The sequence below is a fragment of the Xiphophorus hellerii genome, chromosome 6 (genome assembly GCF_003331165.1).
Source record: "Xiphophorus hellerii strain 12219 chromosome 6, Xiphophorus_hellerii-4.1, whole genome shotgun sequence".
NCBI lineage: Eukaryota > Metazoa > Chordata > Actinopteri > Cyprinodontiformes > Poeciliidae > Xiphophorus > Xiphophorus hellerii.
Window position 1 is genome coordinate 19,658,381 of NC_045677.1, and position 25,718 is coordinate 19,684,098.

The 25,718-nt window shown below is 36.3% G+C and overlaps 2 protein-coding genes across 2 annotated transcripts; one reads left to right on the top strand and one right to left on the bottom strand.

The window, feature by feature from the left end:
* Positions 1 to 1,372: 1,372 nt before the first annotated feature.
* LOC116721475 (von Willebrand factor C domain-containing protein 2-like) lies at positions 1,373 to 6,067 on the bottom strand. Its single transcript, XM_032565227.1, has 3 exons — positions 5,535 to 6,067; positions 4,313 to 4,442; positions 1,373 to 3,926 (listed from the first exon to the last, which is right to left on the bottom strand). Exons 1-3 carry the CDS (start codon positions 5,880 to 5,882, stop codon positions 3,736 to 3,738), a joined length of 669 nt encoding a protein of 222 aa, XP_032421118.1. The 5' UTR covers positions 5,883 to 6,067; the 3' UTR covers positions 1,373 to 3,735.
* A 72-nt stretch (positions 6,068 to 6,139) lies between these two features.
* Positions 6,140 to 25,188, top strand: ccdc24 (coiled-coil domain containing 24). The gene is made up of 9 exons (XM_032565228.1): positions 6,140 to 6,341; positions 7,762 to 7,923; positions 12,054 to 12,214; positions 15,919 to 16,035; positions 16,110 to 16,214; positions 17,433 to 17,487; positions 22,108 to 22,165; positions 22,823 to 22,928; positions 23,086 to 25,188. Exons 2-9 carry the CDS (start codon positions 7,774 to 7,776, stop codon positions 23,795 to 23,797), a joined length of 1,464 nt encoding a protein of 487 aa, XP_032421119.1. The 5' UTR covers positions 6,140 to 6,341; positions 7,762 to 7,773; the 3' UTR covers positions 23,798 to 25,188.
* The last annotated feature ends 530 nt before the right edge of the window (positions 25,189 to 25,718 follow it).

A 25,718-nucleotide genomic window follows, 5' to 3' on the forward strand; every position in this document is an offset into this window, starting at 1 on the left:
TCTTTTCTCATGATCCCATCGATTTTGTGAAGTGCACCAGTCCCTCCTGGAGCAAAAGTTGAGAGGGTGCCCTCAGGCTTACAAGTTTCTCTATTTGTCATCCAAATGTAACTATGGGCATTATAGTTCTAACTGTGTCCATTTTTAAGTATTGTGAATGCTGGGCTTTTCCAGGCTATTCATACTTCAATATAATTTTTTTGTGCAGACAAACAATTCATCGATGAACAAAACTTCTGGTAGTTCCACAATCATCTCCCTGATGTTTCTGCTTATTTTCTGATGATTTTGCTGGGGAAGCAGTGCTTTAATTGTTGCCTTAAATTACATTCACAGATGTGCCTCCAATTCACTCAACTGTTGTGAAATATCCTTTTAGAAGATTACAGAGCTATTACATCAACTAGGCTTCCCCCCAAAATTTTTAAAGAATGCTAACCTCAGTCCCAGTAACCTTCTGACTTTGAAGAAAATATTAGAAATATTTCTCAAAATAATTCTCTCTCTTGTTATCCTGGCATTCATTCAAATGATTTTAGTAATTCTAACTGAGCACTCAAAAGTTAAAATTCAGCAGTCATATTGAATATGAACCTGGGAGCGCTCAGAGATCTCAGCTTACCAAGCTGGAATTTTGATTTTTAGACCCATGGCATTTATTTTAGGATGTACAACTCAGAAAGTCTGACTTCCAAGGTAAAAGTCAAACGCATCATCACTCCAGTACTTCCTGACTTCCATCTCATGGTAAAAAAATAAAATAAAATAAACATTTCTTATGAAAGCTGTGAAAACCACAGCATACGTTCATGCCGAATTACAATCAAAAATCCATTCTCTGCAAAATTTACAATAAAATTGTTTCGATGCCCCCTTAAAACAAACCGAGTACGAGTCTGACACACCACTTGATACTTTGATTGGATTAACTGTAGGATGTTAGATATGTGCAGTGGAGACAATAAGTCTACTTGCACTGGACAAAAGACACAAAACCTTTTTTTTTTCTCACCTACCTGAAGTTAAATCAGACCAGACTTCTCTTGTTTTAGGTCAGTCAGACTTACCAAAATGATTTCTATTTGATAAATGCCAGAATATTGAGAGAAAATATTTCAGAAACTAATTTAATATAGTCATTTAACAAAGTCAGAATTTACATATTAAATTATGTAATTACTATATCTTTAAACAATGAGGGTAGGCCCAGATGGTGATATCATGGCTTTGGAAACTTGTGATGGGTTAAAAAATACATTTCAGTAAATTGGAAGTTCACTCATGAATATATTAAGGCTATGCCTAGAATATACTGCTTTTTTGTTTGACACAATGGAAAAGCCACAAAAAATCAGCCAAAGAAGGAAGTCAGTTAGGAAGAGCAGTAAAATTACAAGCTTTATTCCAAGAGAAACATAAAAAATAACAGATTGAATTTACAAATGCCGACAGGGACCTTCATTTTATGGGAAATGTCATAGAACTAAACTGTTTGACCATAATGATAATCGTTAAATCTGGAGGAAAGAGGGGGAGGCCTGTAAACCTTCTCTGCTTTACATGCCACCATCCCACCTGTGAAGTATGGGGGTGGCAGCATGATGCTGTGGGGTTGTTTTGGTGCAGGAGGAACTGCTGCACTTCATAAAATCAATGCCATCATGGGAAATAAACATTATGTGAAAATATTCACAAACATTTCAAGACAACAGCCAGGAAGTTAAAGCTAGTGCACAAATGAGTTGTAATTAGTCATTCTAATTTAACTAAAACAAGAGGAGTTTGGTCTGAATTAACTTCAGATAGTGAGAAAAAAAACTGTCTTTTTATTTTGTGTATGTGAACTTCTGATTTCAACTGTAGCTGGTAAGAAGGCCCTAGTGTGTATAAACTGTACCATGCTTCACCAAGATCAGTAACCAACGTATTTAGCAAAAAAAAATTATTTGTGGCCTCTGCTTGAGAATCAAACAGTTGTATCACACTTCTGGTGGTTAGTGTTTGAATCCATCTTCAGATGCACTCTTTGTTCTTCGACTGCTGACAGCCAACAAGATCTTCAGGCCTGGAGGCGTTTCTAAAACTTTACTGTACCTATGGCTTTTTTGTACGTTGAATGTTGAAAATGTTATATCTTATATAGAATGCATTATGTCATATCAAACCTACTTTTTCTATACAATTAATAAATCTGATGGTAAAGATTGTATGTTAGTGTGTCTCCTGATCCTTTAAAGTAATGCTAGTTTTTACATCTGGGCCAAAGTGAACAGGAGGAATTTTTTTTGTATAATAACAATAATAGTTTGCTTTCTAATTGTTGCTGTATAGTCATTCTGTAACTGATCAGACTAGATTTCAGTTATTAATTTAATTCTCTAGATGTGTCAAGTTGGTTCAACAAAGTTTTGACTCAGTACGGCTGAATATAAATCCATGATGTATTTGTATTTTTTGTGTACTTTCCATTGCACAACTTTTATTTATTCATCTTTAAAGAAATCCCAGAAAAATACACTGTTTGTGGTCATAACAACACAAAACATGAAAAGCATTTAGGGCAGTAACACATGTGTCTTACAAGAGTAGGCTTCTTAATGAAAGGTTTTCACAAAAAAAAGCAATAAAATTAAATGGAAATAGTTTATTTTGACTTACAGTGTAAAACCAATGTACTGAGGTGTAATGTGAGAAAAAAGTTGCATCAGAAAACTACTGATGCGACTACTCCCAACTACTGATCCCAGTACTAGAAGCAGGGTTCATACAAATTTTAATCATTGTTTGTTCCAATTACACTCTTGACAGTACAATTAAAAAACATTTACTTAGTTGAGTGTTATTCACTATTTCTTCACAATAATGGAGTAGGTTTCAGATTTTACTTTTTTTTTTTATTAGGTCAACTTAGCTAAAAAGCTCAGAGCATGTTTAGTTTTCTTTCAAATATACATTATAATTAAGGTAACAAGCTTCTGGAGTAAGTCTTGCAAAATTTAAAACAACATCTTTATGTTAAAATAAACTAGACTTTGATTCTGACATGTCACTGAAAACTGTATATTTGCTGTATCTTAGCACTGAAGAGTCAATACTACCTCCTACACCATGTGCGTGTCCAAGCAGCATACATTTAAAAACAGCATTTAAATAACATGCCAACAAATCTTATCTAATATTATACTCTCATTAATTATTTCCTATTTACTGTTCATCACAGCTGTACATGAAGTGTAAAACTGCCTCAGCTTGTGACAAGTCTGTCACTAGTTATCTTATTTATCAGTTGTTTATGCTAACGCTTAAATCTATGTATAATTTTCTGGGTATTTCGAGACTAAGAGATCCTAAAGCTCTCATTCTTTTTCCTGTTTCTCCTTAAAAGCATTCTCAACATCTAAGCAACATTTTAAAATGCAAAAACATAAAATAAATTGAGCTAGATTTAAAAAGTAAGAGTACAAAGTACAATTTCTGTCCAATTTTTAATCCCCATGTTTTGAGATAAAGTTGCTACGTTAGTGAACAGAGTTGTGGGATGAAGTCGCATCGTTTCTTACATGGTTCCAAATTTTATTGACTTTTTTTGTTACATTCAAGTGTTGGTGAGTTACCCCTATCTCATTTGCAGATTCTCCTTCCTTGGGTGGATGTGTAATATCTTCAGTAATAAAATACCTAAGGATAAACTGTGAAGATCACATATTTTAAAATATATGGTGGTTGTGTGAAGAATCACTGAATAGGGGTGGGCGGCTGCTGAGGTGTGCAGTTTTTGATGCGGGAACAAGTGGCAAGGCGATTTCCCTCCCAGTAGCCGGCGTCCTGGCCGTCATGACAGCGACACTTGGTGCAGGAATCCACCCACACAGGCTCTCCTGCAGGTATCACTTGGCTGCGGGATGCATCAGTATAACAGTTGGGACCTGGAGAACGAAGCAAAAACCATGGAAATTGAAAGGTTTAAACTTAGTGCTGTGCCTAACATTTTCTATTATACAAAGATTTGTATTTGTAAAAAGGTTGCCCTAATTAAAAAAAAAAAAGTTTTCATCTGCCCCTCGTGCTTAGAGGCAGAACAGATAGGTGCACCACGGACATCACTCTGTATGCCACACTTTTCAGATTTTCATTGGTTAAACAAAACAAAACCATGTACCATTTTCTTTCCACCTCACAATTATTCCCTACTTTGAGTTGGTCCATGATTAATAATCTTAACAAAATACATTACAGTTTATGCTACTATCTTGAGAAACTTAAAAAATGTGAAAAATAAAAATGTTTCCTGTTTGTGGTTTACACAACATACCCTCCTTGCATTCCGGGCAGCATTTCCCAGGCTGGTACACAGGATTGACACAGGGTGGAGGGGCACAGTCTGCCACGAGACAGCGGGCGATGCCATCACTGTCACAGGTGCACTGCTCACATTCAGATGGCTGGAACACACAGGGTGATGCTGTACTTGAAACATTTCACCATGTCCTCCTGAGGTACAGACACAAATCCTATCGCATGGTGTTACGAAAGGGGGCGCCATTTACCTCTTTCTGCTGCATATTCATTACATATCAAGTACAGACAGGTTTTCCTTCAAGCCTAAGAAATCCCTTGGACTTCATTTAGTGCTGCAATGGGGTGGAGGTGGGATCAGGCTTTAATATGCATACGTTTTTTCATGGTTAAAAATTTAACAGAGGAATGGGGGATGTATTAATGAGCTGCAATTCTTCTTTTTTTAAAATGTTTCACTTTTAAGTTTCCGTCCCACACTCCTTGCCCTTGTCGTAATCTCCGCCTACTTATATATGATAATTAATCAGCCAGGCAGAGACTAGAGATCATTTGTAATCAAAAGGTCAAACAAAATCAAAAACTTTGCCCTCAATTCAACAAATGCACCAAAACTAAGAACTTTCACTATATTTAGCTTATAAATACATCACTCATTTGTATTTTTTTAAATGAAAATATTATAGGAGCTAAAAAATAATCTTTAGAAATAAACTTTATTATTCCCTTTGGGACTTTTCCCTCAGGGAAATTGTAATTAATTGACAATGTTTTTATTCAACTGTACCTTGATGAACTATTCTCTTTTATATGCCATAGTTTTATTATCAGAAAAAATCAGAGTAAGTATTATTAAAAATCCCAAAAAAGCAAGTCAGACCTCAGAGAAAACAGCAAAATGGCCAAGAAAAATCGGTGCACCTCCATTAAGATTCTATGGCTTTTGCTTTAAGTGTGAACCCCCGATGACCTTCTCTTCCTTCACTGCACAACTTTTTGAAATCTCCTCTGCTTGATGTGACTTAAAATATATTATTTGTTTATTGACAACTGAGATATGAAAAATTAAACTTTGGAGTAGTCTTGTAGCCTGGAATCCCATTTCCGCCACAAGTTATAATTATGATGTCTCATAATTATTAGATAGGGAAGTAATAATTTTGAGACACAAATGGGGGGTTTTCACCAGAGTGGAGGAAACGGGCTTCCATAACTATCATGGATGAGTCGTGTCTCACCTGGAAATTTTCTCCGAGCTCGTACACCACCCCTCGGTACTCACAGCCGATCTTCTCGCACCTGGGACAGCAGTCGGTGGGGTAGTGGCTCACATGGATGCAGGCGGCCGGGAGGGACGTGCATTCGGTGCGGGCGCACACGGAGCCCTCACTGGTGCACTCGCACTGGGTGCAGTGATCGGAGTCCAGGAAATACCACTCTCCCACGTAGTAAATGCTGCCGTTGGCCTCGCAGGTTGTCTGTTGTCCTGTGAGCGAGAAGCCCAAAGCGGCCTGTGTGCAGAGCAGAAGAGCCCAGAGCGCCGTGCGCTGCTGCATGGAGAGCCGCTCCATGCAAGCCTGTGCCATTATAATTCAGGGCACCTCTCTCTTCTCCAAAACGGAAACTTGGGTGAAGAAAAAAATATCAAACCTATTCAAATGGGCTTTGCTAGGAAAATCATCCAAATTAGTTAACATTACTTCACATGTTTAATAAACCCGTGCATCCTCCCTCTGTGCTCCAGGGTTTCTGCAAAATGTCCGGAAGAAGTTGGGAAAGTTCCGTAGCAAGTCCCTCCCCTTCTTTAATTCAGTAAAACCACATTTTTATCAGACCGTAGGAATTTAAAGTGTTTTTAACGCTGAGGGGAGGGGTTATTTTCAACTTAACATCCAAAAATGCACATTTATAAAACATAACGTGTATTAGAAGAAGAAACAGAAGCAGGGAAATCATATTGGATCTAACATGCGATACCTCTCCCTAGCAACCGCAATGTTTTCCCTGGATACCATTTTCTTGTTAGCTACAGGAAACGAACTGAGGTAAGCGTTTGTTTTCTTACACCAACAAGCTAAATGATATTTACTCTGGTGTTTCACATGGACACTTCTCCTTGTCTTTTTTTATGACTATTTTGATATTTGCTTTATGAACCGTTAGGTCCTGTTAAAAAAGCTGAAACAAGAGATCAATGAGCTGCTTGAACAAATGCTGACTTACTTGAAATGTTAACATTTTAATAAATTTTTTCTAATGCTGTTAGTGCTATCCAGCCAAACAGAGCAGTAGTGCATCTCTTTCTATTTTACTGTCAGCCTAAAGGGTGAAAGTGCATTAAAAGTTGAAATAAAGCATTTGATGCTGAACATATCATGAACTCACCTTAAAAACAACGCAATTGGATATACAGTACAAGTTAAAGACAGCCAAAATTGGTTATCTAGTTTGATTCATGCTTTTGATGTGATACTAATTATTGGTGCAAAAACATACACCTATTGTAAAAAAAATCTTAAAATAGGAAATGTTCTTTTAATTACTATTATTATTGAGGTGGCATAATCTCCCTTTCAAACTGTTAAAAATATAGTCTGAGTATGTTTATTCACGGGGCATTTTTTAAAAACAGCTACTTACACCACTCTTTTTGGCAATCTTAAGAATGTATGATAGAAATGTGAATGAAGGATTTAAAAATATATATTTAAGGTAGATAGATATATCTACTAAGCTTCTCAATGACTCTGGTGACTTATGTACACTTATGTGGAGAAATACTTTACATCAATGATTAGGTGTGGTGGGGAATCAGCGAAGCTGTGGGATGCAATAAGGAAACTTATTTGACATTTTAACTAAAAATATGCCAAAAAAATGAATAAATAAATAAAATAGATAGTTATTTTTATACTTTCAGCAGGATACTTACCTATGGCCAGCTCAAGAGACAAATTGTTCACTAGAAAATAAATTAAACTTCATTTGAGTTTGAAAAACCATACAGAAAACCAAATCTTACAGAAAACCTGTGGTGCGAGATCAAGAGATAACAAAAAGGATCCATCATTTTGTATTATCTTGTGCAAATAAAATGCAAAAGATTCATTTCTCTGTATGGTCTAACACTGAAATGTTATAGAAGAACACTAAGTGCTGTGCTGTTGGCAAAGGGTGGTGTGCTAAGTATATGTAAACAGTAGGGCTACTAATTAGTGTGATCTTGTTAAAAAGAACTATTTGTTAGAGGACATTTTCACTCTCAAAGAAAGAAATTACTCAAAGCTCCAATTTAGTAAAAACCTAGAGAGTGAGATTTCTTTACTATCATAAAAGTGTACCACTATGATACATTTAGTTTATGCTGTTTGTAACATTCCTTCACTTTTGGGGGGGCTGCTCAACATTTTCAAGTTACCTTATGTTCTGCTTGCTGCAGTGATTTTTGCATTCCTTTGTGCTCAGACCACCCCACACATGCATTCACCTGATGAAAACCAGTTCTCGTGTCCCAGACAGTCTCTGTGGAGCCTCATCACTAAGTATGTCTCAGAGTCAGAGTTGCTGAAGATCCATGCAGCTTTGGGTGACCCTCTGGTCGACATGTACACAGAGGTTCACTCAGAGGTGAGTTATGAAGGCTCTATGTTTATTGTGTGACCGTTGATTCATTTATGGTTGACTTTAAGATGATGGACTGCTTTTCTCAGTCAGAGAAGAAATGACTTTATTGCTTGTAACTTTTGTAGGAATCTTGGGTCTATTTTTAGCAGATTTCCACCAGAATGAAGCCAACATTTACAAGAATTTCCTTTTTAGCCAGGGCGAATAAAAAGTTGCACAGCTAAGCATTCCTAGAAAAGAAATCCAGTACTAGACTGTATAAGGACGTAGTTTGGCTTCATTCCTAACTTGCACTCCCATGAAACCATAACAGAAGTAGATGTGAATTGACTGTTTGTGCTTCAAAGCAGTCAGAATGCAAGCCAGATAGATATTGATATTTATTCAGGATTAGCTAAACTCTCAGTCCAAAGCCCTGTTTGCTTTCATACAAGCCAGACCTGAGGTACTAATTCTCATGAAACAGACCAGTACAAAGTCAAGACAGAAAAATAAAATAAAAGAACTTTGTTTTGAAAAGAAAAAAAAAAAACATTAGTAAATGTTTTTTTACTAAAAAAAGGAAAGATAGTTCAAAAGCCTAGGAAGACATAGTTCGTAAATGTCTTAATCAGAAGTATTAAAACGTGCGAATTAGAAGCATTTATCTAAAAAATATATATATGCAAGCACATCTCGCCTCTGTCGAAATCTCAAGAAAAATGAATTTCAACATTTTGCTATTTGTGACAAAATCGTCAAGGTTTGTTAACCTGGGAAGTGGATTGTGACACTTTGGCCTGTTCTCAAGTTAAATAGATTTTCTTTCACAATTGTCTTGTAATTAACTTCATCCATCCTCCCATAATTTCTGACAAACTTCCTGTTCCTGCTGAAGAGAAGCATCCTCAAAACATGATAATGCCACCACCATCTTTCATCATTCTCAGATGGCATGCTCAGCGTTGCAGTGTGTTGGTATTTCACCTTGCATCGTGTTCTGATCTCCTCTAATCTGAGCGCCGCCTTCTACATATTTACATAATATAATAGCCGCCTTGTCAACAGATTCTACCTTCTGAACTGTGGCTCAGCTGCCCGACCTGAGTTAGTGCATGCTTATTTGCTATGCCTTTGATTAATGCTCTCCTTTCCTGAACTTGTCAGTTTAGGTCTGTCTTCTCCTCATGGAGCAAACAACAACCTGCCAACTCTCAGATAAAGTTTGCCTCAGCTTTCAAACCAGATCATCTATTCTTGATTCTGGCAATATATGAGTTTTTGAGGCACCTTCACATATCAAAGCCACATTAAACAACTTACAACCATTCCATTTAAAATCTTTAAAATGTTAAAGTTATCACCACACAGTGTATTTTCTACTTCACATCGAAATACATAAATTTTCAGATAAGAAGGTATCAAATCCCAGATCTTTATAAGTTGCTACAATTTGTTCTCATATTGCACACAGAGGTTGTTGTAATGTTTCAGTTTCAAACCTGTTATCAGTATCGTAGCTATAATTAATAGATATTGTGACTTTTAGTTCTAGAAAGAGAGAGATGGTGATCTAAAATGCATTGGTAAAAATACAAAAATTGTGAGTATTAAAACTTTGTTTCTGGAAGAGACAAAGAAACACTTTGGAAGTGAAACTGTTGTAGGTGGCCTCAAAATCCTTTTGAAATATTGGAATATTAATATAATAAGAGGGGCGGTCTCTCTTATGCTTATATCCTACTTTTTATAAAATATAACTTAGTTCAATTTTCAGCTATTAATAAGGTCTTTTGCAGTTTATATTCTGTCTCCAGTGGTCATGCAGCTTCTTTCTCCCTTTACTAGACAGTCAGCTGTGTAATGAATCCATGCCTCAGTGAAAAGTAAGGTGATACTACATCAGAAGGCTACTCCTTCATTCCTTAATACATTTTTTCCTCCCTCTATCAAAGTCCTCATTGTGTAAGATGGTTAGATATGAAGTCCATTTTAAGCTCTCTTGATTTCCTTCCAGGGCAAGTTCTTACTGCGTACCCCTCCATCCTGAGCTGTCCAAAAACGGTTCCTTTCAAATATATTTAACTTTCTTTATTTAACTGTTTTTTCCTCAATGGTAACATAGCTTTTTGCAAGGGAGACCTAGCACTCACACAAAGAAGCACAGTTCATAAGCAAAAATCCCACAGCGGAGTAGTAAATTATACAAAATCATACCGAGAAACATCTACACACAGTTAGCCTGACTTCAGAGCTTTCACCATTTTAAATTCTTTCAAAGACACGACACTTTGTAGATGAAATTCCAAAATATGCAAGTTGTGTTTGCCAGTTCAGTTTTCTTAACCCTTTTGAAACTGTCCATTGAATGAAGAGTTCACTAAATTAATACTTAACTAATTAAGTACAAATAGGTTTATATGGAGGAGCTAGTATATGAATGAAAACAACTGACTGGGTCAACATTCATGTACAAATGTCAAGTTTGCGTGAGTGAAGAGTAGGTAATAATGAGTGAGAAAGAAAAAGTTACAGGATGGATGTAGTCCTTAAACACAAATTATCATCATTTAAAAGTTCTAAATGTTCTAAATTAGGCATTAATTTCCGTGCTTTGTCTTCTTGAAGTAGTGAAAAACACATACAGTACATTTTATAAACTTTGCTTTCCTTCAATTTAAAACGGTTTTTAAGGGAAAAAAATCAGAGTTGTTTGAACCTGCTTGAGATTTGTAACTTGTAAAAGATGATCAAGAGCCTTTGCAGGAATAGGCATGGAAAGTAATTACAGTATCATCAGCATAGAAGTGAAAGTCTCAGTTTGAAATACCTTTTCCTAGGTGGTTTGTACAAGGTGAAATTATTATATGACTTAGAAACTATCCTTGTGGAATGCCCCTGACCTTGCAGTAAGTCTGAAGTAGAACAATCTTCAACATAAATATTATATAGTCATATTTTAACTGCTGTTTTTCAAAAGTGCACCCTGAAGTGAACTTCACAAAGAGCTGAGAGATGGAGCAAATATCCAAGAACAACCTGTCAGTAGCCAGCAGGTAACATAAACACCTAATCATTTGAAAACAGATATAAAAAAACAGTGTGAGCTTAAAAACAGTTGTGTGCAGCTGCAAGATGCAGTTCATATTGTTGTGTGAATGAGCAAGCACATACATGGAAGGCTCAGAAGTGACATGTTTAGTTGCCTTCAATGTATTCCTTTGAAGTGAAGTCTATGGGTGGAGCACAGCAGCAATGACTGGCAGCGAGCAGGTGTTGAGGTAATAATGGTATCCAGACTCCTCCGAGACAGAAACACTCACACAGATTACAGAAACTGAGAGGTTGGCTGGCCCTCTACCCAGAGGCCTGTTTTCAGATCAGTACAGTTCTGTTTTATACCACTACAATACACCATATCTTAAAGAACATGCAATTATTTACAGGGTAATATTTTATCCTAACATAATATAAGATAATGTAAGCTGAAACCATTTCTGAATGTTTTTATAGAGCAAAAGTTTCTGGAGGATTCCAGAACTCTTTTATAAGATGCTATGTTAAAGGTACAGACTCACTCATACATATTTACACTAACTCACCTCAGAATTATACATTTTATATTTTTATTTTGAAAATTAATTTTTTAGAATAATTTCCTTTTTTTACACCATTATTTGTGGTTTTGTTCTATATTATGATCACTTCTATATTCAACAACAAAAGACCACTTTGGAAACAAATATTTAAACATGCTTTTGAATGTTATCCTTTAGGCGGTTCTACTGATTGTACTTTTTACAATCAGTACAATCACTTTTTACAATTAGTAAAAAGTACAATCAGTAGATTGTACTATTTACAACTTGAATGTAAATAGAAATCTACATTCAAGTTTTCTGAGCTTGATCTAATTTGCAAAGAAGAATGGACACAAATTGTGAATTTCCATAAATAAATTTCTTACGTTTATCTAGAATGGTTAGTCACACTGTATGGTTGTGTTAATTATTGCCACAGTTTTGGAAAATCCTCCAGTTTTTTCTTTTGTCCACATAAAGAAAATCTGTCTGTGATGATTAGATATGAATGACAAAATGTGGAGTTTTGTTGAGGATTATGTCTAACTCCCTTCATTGTGGTCACATCTGCAGGCAGAGATGTGGCACAAGAAGTGGCAGGAGAGTCTGTGTTATGGGAGCCACCAACTGCAGGGTTCCCCTCTTTCTGACCCGCCTGTTGTGAAAGAGTTGGTGAGAGGTGAGGTCAAGATACTACTGGAGACACTCAAAGGAAGAGCCTACAACAGTGAAAGGTACTGGTAACTCTCAAAGTTTACTTTGAAGCTCTAGAAGCTCTAGGAACTTTACTGGAATTTCGAAGATTTTTGAGTCAATATAGGCAAATACTTGCATTCACTTTATGCCACATACTGATTTTGATGTTTATTTTCAAAATTTCAGAATAAATACAGACTAAAACTTTAAAACTGTGCTCTTGTCTAAATTCTGTTTTTTATTTTTGGCTTTTCTGATCTGAGAAACAGTCTTGTGTCCGTTATCACCAGCTAGATGTTGGGGCAATCAGTTCACATTGCACTGACTTACTATCTGCGCAATTTGTACACATACAAAGACTGCAATAAAGTACTATTTTGTTCTCCTATGGGAGTTACAAATAGCTTGGGAAAGCAGTGAAACAAAGATTTCAGGAATAGGAGGACACTCTTAGGTTCAGAAAATCCATAACAATAGCACAATTATATGAGGAAGACATGCTTTCTTTTCTAATGTCAGCAAACATCATTTAAGAAGTTGGTGACTGCAAAGATTTATGGCAGAACTCAGTCAGTGAAGAGTGCTGAAAGAGCATGCTACCCCATGTATCTTTTATATATGCCATTCTCTCTTCAAGAGCTGAAACCTATGTTTTTCCAACAGCTACTCCAAGTGCTTATTAAATGAGGAATGATTTTGTATAGGTTGTTTAATTTAAATTTGACAAAACTTTGGAACATCTTGGTCACAAGAAGATGCACGAGAGTGTGTGAAAGTCTGCATAAATGTAGGTATCCTGGCAACCAGCTTTTTGCTGCTAAGAATGTCACGCTGCAAGACCCCATGGTGGTTTTAGGACTGGGGCTGTAACAAAAGAGCAACATAGTTGATTTCTGTTGTGTCTTCAAATTGTTTTCCGAATTTGCCTCTCAAGTTTTAATTTGCTATTTATTAATATTACCATGTTTTTGTTCCTAAACACACTTGATGTGAAGCTCTATTTCATGTTGTTGTTTGATTTGTATTTATTATCTTAATTTTACATAAATAGTCTATGGTTGTTCCACAACAGCATCATGTCTTACTTTCTGCAGTTTTGATCAAACTGGAGAATGTTATGACAACCAGTGATTTGAGTCATTTTCTATATATTCACACTGTTGGTGTGGTGTATAGATATGTGGATATGTGATCAATAAATATAATCTACCCTGAATGGTCACTTCTAGATAGTTTGCTTTGATCTGGGGTCATAATTACTCATGTGTCACAAGAGTGGACTGGCCTAAGCAGGGATCAGAAGCGCATTCATAGAAAGAAGGTCTAATGTTATCTCTCAAATAACTACATAAAAATAAGTGAAATCCAATGTCAGTTTTGAGCATTTTTATGATTGATTATCTCCATAATGGATTCAAACTATAGAGATAAATAAACTGATATTCACTAGCTAGGAGTAATTGGCAGGGATTTATGTTGAAGAGTATAAGACACCTAAATCTTTAATTGCACAATGTCCCATTAAAGGGAGCAGAAATTCTAATTAATGCCTGCTATGCTTCCACACGACAAGTCCCTCATGTCCCCTCTCACATGAATGTAAATGGATTATATAAATTCTCCTTTAGTGTGAGACTGGTACCCTATTGTTCATGGCTGTATGGAAAAAGAGCTAAAGCAAGCACTGGTACCACACAGATGTTACCAGAACAAATGGTATTTCCCCTCTGAAGTTGGCGTCAGTGTAATTTCTCGATCTTGATGCATGGCACTGAGTGTGGGTGTGCACATTTCAAGCCTTTGATCATTCAATTAGGCCAAGTCTCAAGTGCATATCAACTGAATGGCTTTCAGGAGTAAACCCCGCACACTTCTAACTAATAACACTTTCACTCAACAAAGCCACTCGAGGAGCCCTCTGTTTGTCAATTTTCCTCAATTTAATAGGCTTTGTTGGCATGGGATGTAGGAAAATATTGCCAAAGCCTCGCAAAGTCTTTCCCTTGAAATACATGTGTTCATGTTCATTACTTTTTAATTTGATTTGCTGTACACTTCAGCCAAAAAGACTTCCATAGCAACTGGTTTCAACATTAGATGCTGGGTAGTCAGTGCAACATTCTGCAGGTAATTTGAATCATTTGTATGATGGTGTATGGAATGGAGGTGTACCCTCCTCCATTGACTTCATGTTGTGTGGTCCTAGTGCTCCAACAACTCTCCCATTATAGTGTAGTACAAACACACACACTCACCCCCACAAAGCTCAATGTAATTGTTTGAGCTGTATGAGAAAGCAGCCTTTCCTCAAGAGTAAAAGCTAAAATTCATAAGGTTGCACAAAGCTGTCAACCTTATTCCCGTAGCTGTATACACAAGAAAATGTTTTCTTTTCTCTAAAGAAAGCTTTCCATTTATCTGTTTTCCTATTAGTCATATACTGAAATGTAAAATATTTAATTCATTGTAGCATATCCCATGTATTAGCTGTCTGATCAATGTGAGTATACAGTGCCTACTATCCATATACCCCCTGAACCCTATTTTCAAGCCTCATCATAGATTCTCAGCAGAAGTTGATATGTTTGGACCACAGCAATTGCACTGTAGCTCTGCCTGTATATTTATGGTTGCTGTGCTGCTGAAGCTGAGCTTTCCCTCTTCCACTCTTGCTTCTCCTGTCAATGTTCTCCCTGATTTTTAAAGTGCATGACCATGTCTTTGTAGACTTTCAGTTACTCCATAGACTTTCTGGATGATACTGAACAGTATTCCATGATATATTGGTTATTATTTTTAACCTAACCCTATGTTAAACTTCTCCATTTACCCTCCATAGGGTTGTCACAGTACTAAAATTTTTAACTATAGAACTATAGCTGAGTTCTGACTAGCTTCTGTTCTTATTGTCCGCTTCAGTCCGAGTCCACAGTTTTTCAACATGTGCTCATTTTCTTATTAGCAACATTATGCCTATACAAATCAGTTATCGAAGGTGTTCACTGGTCATTTGTCTGCTGAAGGTTCCCTTGTGTGAATTTGTGCCCGCAGTGGGATGGAGCCTTTGATTTTAAGAACCATACTGGTGCTGTGACTGAATATCTGTGTCTACAGCACTGATGTGAAAATGTGTGGGGAAATGAAAATGCCTCAGTTTGTATCAATTTTGTTGCTGATCAATATATTTTCAAATCATTTTTTTAATATTGATTGCTTTAATGTTTGACATGTCTGCTGTATTTCTTGGTCTTCTTGATGTCATTTGTTACATTAATGTTCTCCAACAAACATCTTAGACCAATACAGTTCAACTGGATTTATACTGAGATCTAATTACACTCATGTGAACTGTACTTACTAGTTGGGTGTCTGCTGAAACTCATTGGCTGCATTGGAACTTATTTAGGTGCATCAAAGTAAAAGAGGATGAATGCAAATCTGTACTTTTCAAATTGTTTTGAAAAATAATTTATAGCACAATAATCTATAGCATTTTGCTTCCTGCTTACATTTATACACCACTTTGTGTTTGTGTTTTACATGAAATCCCGATAAAACACTTTAAATTTTGTGACTGTAATGTGACATATTGTCATCATTAATGTGTGCAAATACTTTTTAGGGTACTGTATAGGTCTCTTGAAATACACTTAGATGGTGTTGAATGTCAAATTTTCCTCAGACTGTTTTTCACAACATTCACTAATGTGACCGGTCTTTGTTCCTACTTTTGTTGAAACAGAGACAGTGAGGAGCTCCTGCTTCGATACAATCCTGAAACTCTAAGCTACGTGCTCGGTCACCAGCAGATTGGTTATTGCAGATCCTCCAACCTCAAAAATGCTGATAACTTCAACAGGTTTGGACACCGGTTGAGACAAGACAGCAGCAAAAGAAGAATGCAGCTGACTGCTTTTCTCTCTCCTCTAACAGGCTTAGCTCTTGTTCTTCTGTCATGTCCAGCGCTGGAAGTGAGATTGAAGCAGTTAAAGATATGCTGAATGTCACTGAGATTCACAGAGTGATCACTCCACTCAGGTAAACTCCAGCTATTATTGCTTTTATTGCTTTTATTATTATTTGTCTGTCTCAAGGGCTTTAAATATGTTGCTCAGTTGCTCTCATCGTAATTTATAATAACATTCTTGATTTTCATATATAAGCCAAAAATAAAAATGACCCAAGTGGAAATGTATCAAATTGTTATTGATCCGCAGAATATTTTGCGCCTTGCAAGATAAAAGCTATAAAGCATTTTAACAAAATAGTTCTAAATCCTAAAGTGTTATTTTGAATGTAAGATTTAATTTCTCTTTCTCCAGAGTTGGCTGAAAACAGAGGTCCTCCAACTCAAACCTATTAAAGTCCAAGTTAAAAGAAAGTATGAACTGTCGAGGAGTTTAAACTGAGATGAATGAAATATAATGCTGAGGATAGTCCAGGAAAGTGAAATGTGTAGGACCCTCACTTCACAAAACTCCACCTCCACAGTTCAGGGTCATTTCCTCCGTACCATTGCTGTATTCTGGAGTAAACTTCTAACTGGGTAATTGGTTTCTGTACTGGTAGATTTACCGGAAACGGAGGGGGAAAGAAATCTCCCCAGAAAAGCAATCTGCCTTCTGGGGTAACAAACAATCCTTCATTTCCTCTCTGATTCTGTTTTCTTACTTGCTCTTTCATTGGTTTGCAATTTTTTTTTTCTACCTGATCTCACTCTGATCCTTTGAGTGCACTCCTTTTCAGCAATTTCCCCCTTTAAAATCGCTACAAACTTTATCTGTGGCCTCTGTCACCAGGCTGCCTGTTTTTCATGCTCCATCCCTCTTTTCCTCACTTCATCCCTTGCTTTGAGGCCCCCAGGGCACTCAAGCTACCTTTTAGCTCCTCCTTTCCTTGCTCTTTTCTTCCCTTCCTTTTCTCTCTCTCTTTCTCTCACTCCTTTTTTTCTTTCTCTCCCATTTCCTGACCAGACCAGAACAAAAGGCTTCATTGTCAGAAAATGAAACCCAGACTGGACTTGCAGAGGATTCCTTTTTTTAATTTGAAGGAAGTAAATTAAGTCTGCAGTGATAATCTAACCAGAGAAGGAGAAAGAGTGGAGTGATGGTGGGAGGGAAAAATAAAGCAAAGTGCTGTTTCCTGAGTTAATTTGAAAAAGTGCAGAGGATAAATTCTGAGCAGTTTCCACTGGTGTAGGCTGTTTTTTGCTCTGTGATAGTACTGCACCATTTATTTTGTGATGTGTCTGTCTAGATGTGTCCTCTTGGAGGAATGTGAAGCATTGACTAAAATGACAAAGCATTTCAAGGTAAGACTAGCGAATGACTAACCACTAAGCACATCTTCCTGAAGCATATTGGTCAATAATTTCAATGAATATTTGGGGGAAATGTAAGGAAAACATATCACTTTCTTACTGATATGAAAACAAATCATACCAATCAATACAAGCCATAAAATAAACCATGTAAGGATTCTGTTTCTCTACCCAAAACACCTTCTGAACCTTTTCATCTCTCATATGGACATTCCCCTTGAACTCTTTCACATCTTGTCACATTACAATTAAGTAGCATACAGACAGATGTTACATCAGAAATTTAAAGTTTTCCCATTTTTCTTTGAAAAAGCTCACACTTTTAATGGTGGAAACTCTTAATTGGATTTACTGTAGGTCTAGAGCTTTGACTTGGCCAACATCTAAGGATGCTTTGATCTAAATCAACCTCCATCCCAGTTTTAACTATTTTGCAGCCTCTATCAGAATTACACTTTAAATATCTCCATCCGTCTCTCCAACCGCTCTGACCTGCTTTCATGTTTTTGCTGATTAAAAGCATCTTCCTACCATGATTCTACCACCGTCATGTTTCAATATGAGGATAATGTGTTCAAGGTTGAAATTGGTTTTCCACCAAATATGCTGTTTAATTTGGATTTCTATCTTATTTGATCAGATTATCATTTTCTATGTGTTTGCTGTGCAGTGAGTGGGACATAGTATTGTTTAGTTTCAACAAGAATTTTCTTCTTGTCACTCTTCTATAGAGGACAGATTTGTGAAGAGCATGATTAACAGTTGTTCTGTCAATGATTCTCCTACCTGAGCTGTGGATCTCTGCAGCTCCTCCAGAGTAATTGTGGTTTTCTTGGCTTCCTTTCTATTTTAAGCTCTCCTTTCCGAGCTTGCTAGTATTGATGAACAACTATTTTTGTTAGATTGCAGTTGTGCTGTGATCTTTTCGATTTCGAGGTGATTGAATGATAAGTGTTCTGTTCAATGCTCAAAGTTTGGCCAATATATGTATAACTTGACTTTGCTTTGTAAAGCACACTGTTGGATTTTATTCACTAAATAGGTTGCTTTGGAGTTGGTTTGACTGAATTTTGTTTAGAGGTGTAACAATGAAGGAGGCTGAAAACAACTTCACACCATTCATTTTGCATGAGTCACTTGTCTTCCATTTCACAAATCTGTTCTCCTGTGTTAGTCTATCACATGAACTTGTGGTTGGAACTCAAAGGCTTTCATCTGTCTGCCCACAAGCTGTTGCAATGTTAAGAAATACTGGTTTATTTTCCAACCACTCAAATGGTGAACAGGCACAATAAGGCAGAATAAAGTACACACAATGCAGAACACGTGCATTCGTGTCTACAATCTGGCTACAATATCTTGCATGAGAAAAACAGAGTGAGGTTTCCCAGATGTAGAAAGTCTCTGTGGGCCAGATGTTCAACTTTTTTCCCCCCTAATGTTTATTTGTTACTATCTAGTGGGATATTTTTTTGGAAATATATTTTAAGAACCTATAAAATTTGTTCTTAAGATATTTTTTTCTAGTTAACATAGCTGGAAGATTATGTTGGAAACATAAGTTATCCGGCATGCATGGAAACCTTATCAAGCCTTTCTTGTAAACAAACTGGAAAGAGGAGGGGATTTAAATTAGGCCTCTTCACTGGTTGGGATAACATTATCCCAATTCAGTCCACAGTAAAACCTCACCTTAAGGCTTTATGGTAGTTCCTGAAAAATTTACTGTCAAGGTTTTTGTTTCAGTGAGTGTTTAAACAACCTCTTCCAACGCACCTTCAATCACACCTGGTTATGCAAGATAGAACTGCCTCATTAACTGTAATAACTCACCAAATCCTGGAAGGCAAGCAACCATAATCTGACCTCAGGATATTCTGTTTTTGTTGTTGTTTGCTTGTTTGTTGTTACAGCAACATAAAATTCACCAATCTTATTCTTCAAGTAAAGTGGTTGCTAATACTTCTTATAAGCTTAAGACATTACTCATCCTCAGCCACTGAGACACAGCAATAAAACTTTAAACTTGATCTAGCTTGACAAAATCACACTTAGACTTTGTGTTTGACTGTCACATAAAATCCAGCTAAATACATTGAAGTTTGTAGTTGCAATATTATAAAATGTGAAACCTAGCAAGGTGGCTAAAGCTTAATTCACTGTTTACAAAACAATGGTAATTTGGACTGAGATTTAAGGTGGAGTTATGACCAACGTCACAAGTTAAGCAGGAAAACATTTTTGACATCATCATTGCAAACATTTGTTTGGAGTATTTCGATGGCCATTCTGCTCAAACGTGTTTCCATTTTGCAAAACTCAACAACATGACTGACCAGTTCCTCTTTTTCAGTCCAGCATAGCTTAATTTTTCCAAGTCGATAGTTAAAGAAATAAAGACGAAAGTAGCCCCAAAGATTTCTTCATGAATTTTATAAAGCACCTCCTTTGTGGGGTTTAATCTGATTGGTTAGGTAATATATATTTTAAAATAGCTGTTAAATACAACTGCCTTAGGCTTTTAGGTTGACGTAGTTTGAACAGTCTTTTTTTACTGCCACATGTAGCAACCCATCCCAATCTAGTTCTAAACAAAAGACTTATGACTCATTAAGGTCTTGCAGAAGAAAGGCTTTAAAAAAGGTGCTGCAACCAGCTAATCCATCCACCTGAAGATGTGTTTGCTGAGCAGTAAGCCAGTCAATTAAAAGAATTAAGTATCCCAAATATGGAAAGACATTTTCACTTTTTTTCTGTATTAGCATTGCAGCTTCACATATTGAACCTCCAGATTGTTTATTAGTGAAATATATGAAAATATGCATTGATTCCTCAGTGCACTTACCCAAGTCCATTGTTTGTAGCATTTCACTTAATTTACACTAAGCTTCCTATAAATTAGAGAGACTTACTTTGTTGAGGGGATTTGGAGAAGAGGACTACAGTGCTGCATTTGCATACAATCTGCTCCCATTCTGAGTATGTGGCTCATCATTGTCACCTCTCAGACATGTCTGCTGTTTGCTAAAACATGACTTGCATACATTTCTGCTGCTCTAAACAGAGTTCCGTTTACTTGATTTGGGTCAAGTGATATATGTGGCAACTGAAGGTCCTATTAAGCAGTGGGTGGTTATCAGTACAGCTTTTGCATTTAACTTTAAAAGTGGTTTGAAAAGTAATATCTACAGGACAGCCCTACTCTGATGCTGCAGTACAGCACTACATTTTAGTAGGAGTCAATGTTGCAGCTCAACCTAAGCTCCAACATTGTAATCTTCTGTATGTCAAACCATCTCAATACTTCAGGGTGACATGTAAAATTAGTTCCAAATTGACATATGTATTTAAATCTAGTCATTTTTGGAAAATAGAACTGTTTCTGGAAGTTTTTACCTAATCACAAAGATTATGGATAATAACAATCAGAACTCCACAGATTTCTTTTTCATGAGTCACAGCAAATTTCCTAAATCTGTCGTGACACAGAACCCCTTTTTTTCTTTCTTTTTTTCTTTTTTTTTTTGCAACTTTCAAAGTGGGAAAGACTAGAGACCATGACATTTGAATCAGGGAGATGTGTGTATTGCTCTTAAGGCAGGCTACAATATCTTGTATGAGAAAAACAGAGTGAGGTTTCCCAGAGGAGGACGAACAAGCTTATTTAACCATGTCCCAATGTACATTTGGAGCCATAGCTGAGAAAACATTTTTAAAAAGGAGTCAACATCTGAAGCTCACATTTTTCAATGTGAGATTATGCCATTCCATTTCAAGATGATTATATTTTAAGACTGTTCACACATTTGTATAAGGTGTGTCATTTAATGAAGAAGAGACTGAACCTACAGAAATTGCAGTGCAGTCATGAATTTGTTTCTTATTTATATATTTAAAAAAGTCCAAAACTTACATAGCTCTTCCTAAAATATCAGGAAGTTTGGACCATCGTTAATCTGTTTCTCCTCTCTGTGGGCTTATGAAACCCATTTTCAGAGGTTGTATTCTTCCTTGTGAAAAGCACCACATATAATTCATCTGAAAGCAAACACTTGGAGGTTTGGTTTTTAATCCCTCTGGGAGACTGTGATTTGTGTTTTAACATCCAGGTTCCCGACTTAGCTAGGTATGAGTGATTATGTTTATGCGTGTGTGTGTGTGTGTGTGAAATGTGGTACACTTTGTGGTTGCTATAAAAAACTTATGATGTGTGCTGGCACAAATAAAGAGTTGCTTGTATGTTATATATCTGGGTTTTCCAACTTTTAACACACAAACACAGAGCACGGCATGGTTTCATTTGCCATGGATTTATATGTTACAGGCCAAATTATGATGGAACGCTGCTGCTCCATCGCTTAGTGGTCTCTCTAACACACACACTTACATTCCTTTCACCTCTCTTTCTATGTTATTTTTATCCCTTTTGCTCATTTCCCTTCCCTTTCCAGAGTCTCGTCTTGGGAGTGTTTAGTACATTAACTCTATTTTTTTTCCAATGTGTCTTTCTTTTCTGCTCAAGTATTCTTGACACATAACAGTGACGTGCATGAAAACTGCACCATCAACTGAAACTCACTCCTTTTCTCTTGTGAATTGTGTGTTTTCCAGAAAAACATCAAATTGAAGTGTATAAGTCACTTAAATAAGCCTGAGCCTTCGCTTACAGGTGAGATATATTTTTGGTATTTGCTGCCACCTGCTGGCAAATTATTGATTAGCAAGAGTAGCAAAAAAGTTATATAAAAAAATACCTTTTTTATATAAAAAGATGTAATCTCTGGTTTTGGTAGAGATTGCATGATTTAATCTCTACCAAACTTATGAAAAATTATCACATTTTTTCCCATTTAAGTATTGTTCATAAAATACAGCTGAAAGCATTAAAAAAAAATCCAGAGATTCAGAAATTTGGAAAAGTTTGGAATTTGCTTTTATCATTTTCCCAGCTAGGATAAATTTGTAAAAAGGTCTTAATGAATGTTTTGGTTTTTTGAACTCTACAGTTGATTTACTACACCGTATGATAGCTGGTGCTACCTTCTTTGTCTGAAACGACTAGTTCAAGGGGTATCTAACATGACCAATCCAATTTTAAGTCAGCTCCACGGTGTGTGATAGTATTAAGAAATATCACAGACTGTTTTGGTTGTAACTTTGTTTGAAATCATTTGCTTGCAAATTGAGCTTTTTCTTTTTGAAAGTTATTTGTTATTTTTAATATTTTATAATGCTACTTTTGTTCAGTCTTCGGTTTGTAAAGCACACTCAATTTGTTAATCAGTGCTTTTCTGACCTGAGATTTGTTGTATCTACATTTGTGTAGAGCTGAAAGAACTCAGAGCCGCCATACAAACAGACTTGAAGTTCCTACCTTCATCTTCTGGAGCCTCATCCTCTGCTCCTGTTTCAAGTAAGAAGAAAAGTTGCAGGTTTGTATGTTATGGTATTTCTCAATGTACCTACTTATTTTCTATATTTTCATCTTTATGTTTTTATTTTTCCTTTTACACATGAGCACAATGATGTCATTGAGCTGCAATGTAGCATAATATGTAAATAATAATGTGTTTCCCACTTCCATCTCAGATTTCCAGCTGAATCTGGTTCATTTACTCGCTTAGATCCTACTCCTAAATCAGGCTTGAGACTAAATCTGCTTCCACTGTGGCAGCCCAAACCCAGGCCACCAAGTCATGATCCTCCTACCAGGACCTCATCAGTGCGGACTCTTGGTTTGCATCGTTCCACATCAGCCTCTCATGAATCAGTTAAACATACCAGCGGGGACAGGTTGGACACTAACCTGAAAGTAACTAAAAGCCAAGAGAACTCTAGTTTTTCCACAAAGCCAGACTTTACCGACCCTCTCTGCAGGACTTGTTCAGGACTTCACATTAGCTCTGAGAGAGACTCAGCCTCCCATCAATCATCACAATGCTCTGTTCACAGACCGAGCACAGATTCCGATTGGTCACCACACAGGGAGAGAAAAATCAGTGCTCTTTGTTCAAGAAATATAAACTTCACCCCCTCGCCTCCTCCTCCTTTGGGTCAGCAATGTGACGCAGGCAGCAGGAGCAGCAGCAGTAGTCCCACTGACCATTCTGTGTCTGCGAATGGTAAAATAAAACCAGATGACAGGAATAACAATTGTAGTAGTGGGAGAAACTTGGTGTTAACTGTACTGCAGAAAGATACGTCTGAAAAGACCAGTGGAATCTCCCACATATCTGGACGTTTTGATCAATGTGGCAGCAAGAAAAACAAAAGTCAGGGAGAAATAGAAATAGTTGCCTAAGAGAAAATACCAACAATCAAAGTCAAGATAGCGTCAGCATCACAGATGACTCATGACATTGTCCAAAGACAGTGAGATATGTCCTCAACCACAGCAGAGAAAAAACTTTAATTCACCAGAAAAACTACAACCAAGAAAACTTGAGGAGCACCGTTTCTAAATATATTTTCACAGCCAGTCCTTCAATGTTAACATCTTTCACTAATAAAATGTCTGAGATAAGATTAAGGTTAAACTTCACAGATTTGCTAAAATATTTTTGAGGAAGAGGACTTAACTTTGGTAAAGTGTATGTTTATGTGGCAAAAAGCTGCCATGTTGAAATACGAGTCCTATGCTGCCTGCGACTACCTAAAATAAAGCACTGACGAGAGATAATCTTAAATACAAGCTTTGAATTTGTGTTGTTTGTTGTTTGTTGTTTTTTCGGGCTGCACAAAATTCGGGCTGCACAAAAAATTGTTTTTTGGATTACGGCTAAGTTATCCTGTTTTCACCTTGCTGAACACTGAACACTATTTTTTTATCATAAATATTGATCCTTATTATCACGCTATTGTCAAAACAAGTAAGAATATTCTCTATTTATAAAAATGTTCTTCACACAGTTAAATCATTAATGCAACTGCCATGTTTGCAGTCTTATCTTTGGGGGTTACTTAATGTCTTAAACAATTAGAAATTTGATCACCTTAATTTTAAAAAGTTACTCAAAATTTAAATAAAAAGTGTTAAACTATAATGCAGTCTTCATTTTGAGCACTTATTTATTGCTTCTTCTGTTTTTTTATGTTATTTAAGAAAAGTGCTAATGAGATTGGTTGAGAAATTTATGGGATATGATGGTGGGACAAAACCCCAAGCTCCATGATGAAGAACAACATGTCTTTGTTTTAGAAATGTCTTCTTTCTGTGTTAATGTATTAGTTTTGTAATAATTGTATTTATTTATTTTTTAATTTAAGTTTTTGAAATCTTATAATTTGCACATAACTGCTATATTTTTGTCTGCCTGTTTTTTTTTTTAATATGCTAATTAAATCAGATGATGTATTTTAACAGTGCTGTCAAAATTCGCAGAGAAACATAAAGGAACACAAATATCAAATATCCTACTAGACAGTTCACCAGCAAAAATAAAATAAATAAATAAATACGTTGATGGGGTGGAGATGAGTTTTCACTTTGTGTGCTTTTCAAAACAAAATACAAGTACGAAAAAAAATGAAGTAGAAAAACAAAGAACAACATCGACAAACGTATTAGAAATTCATTGTAACCACTTTGCGTGGACTCCATTTCGGGTCTCTTTATTCCGTGTAGTGGTGTCTCTTTTTAGGTTTCGTTTTCTTCGTCAGTTGACACTGAGTGCAAACAGCTGTTGTTGTGGACCAGTCGTCATATACAAGATATGATTCTCTTTCTGATTCTCCTTTTTAGCATTTTAAACAGTGAGTGAATAATGTACCTATATAATATTTGCCCTAAATAAGCTTATTTTTCCCCCCTTAACACTTAAATAGAGTAGCCTACTCACAAAACAAACGAAATTTAAAGGAGCCAACGCTTGCAGTTACCCCGACATTCCTTAATAACTCATGCTTTTGAAAACCCAAATGAGCCAGTGCGCTATTGTTATACTGTTACTTAGTCTGATCACGAGGTTTCGGGGATAAGATAAAGAATCTTCACTTGTGTCACATTAGGAGAAAATCAGGATGAGACTCCCACTCTGCATAAAAACACGAACATCTGCAGTTAAAGTACTTCCGTTAATTCCGTTTAATTTCTTTCATGTTCGATTAAATTATTATTTTGATCAGACGATGCATACTCCCTTGAATTACTTTAAAAATATAATTTACTTTATCGGTATTTAATGATTCTCTGAGTGTGTTATTCCCAGTGTTTTCATACTTGA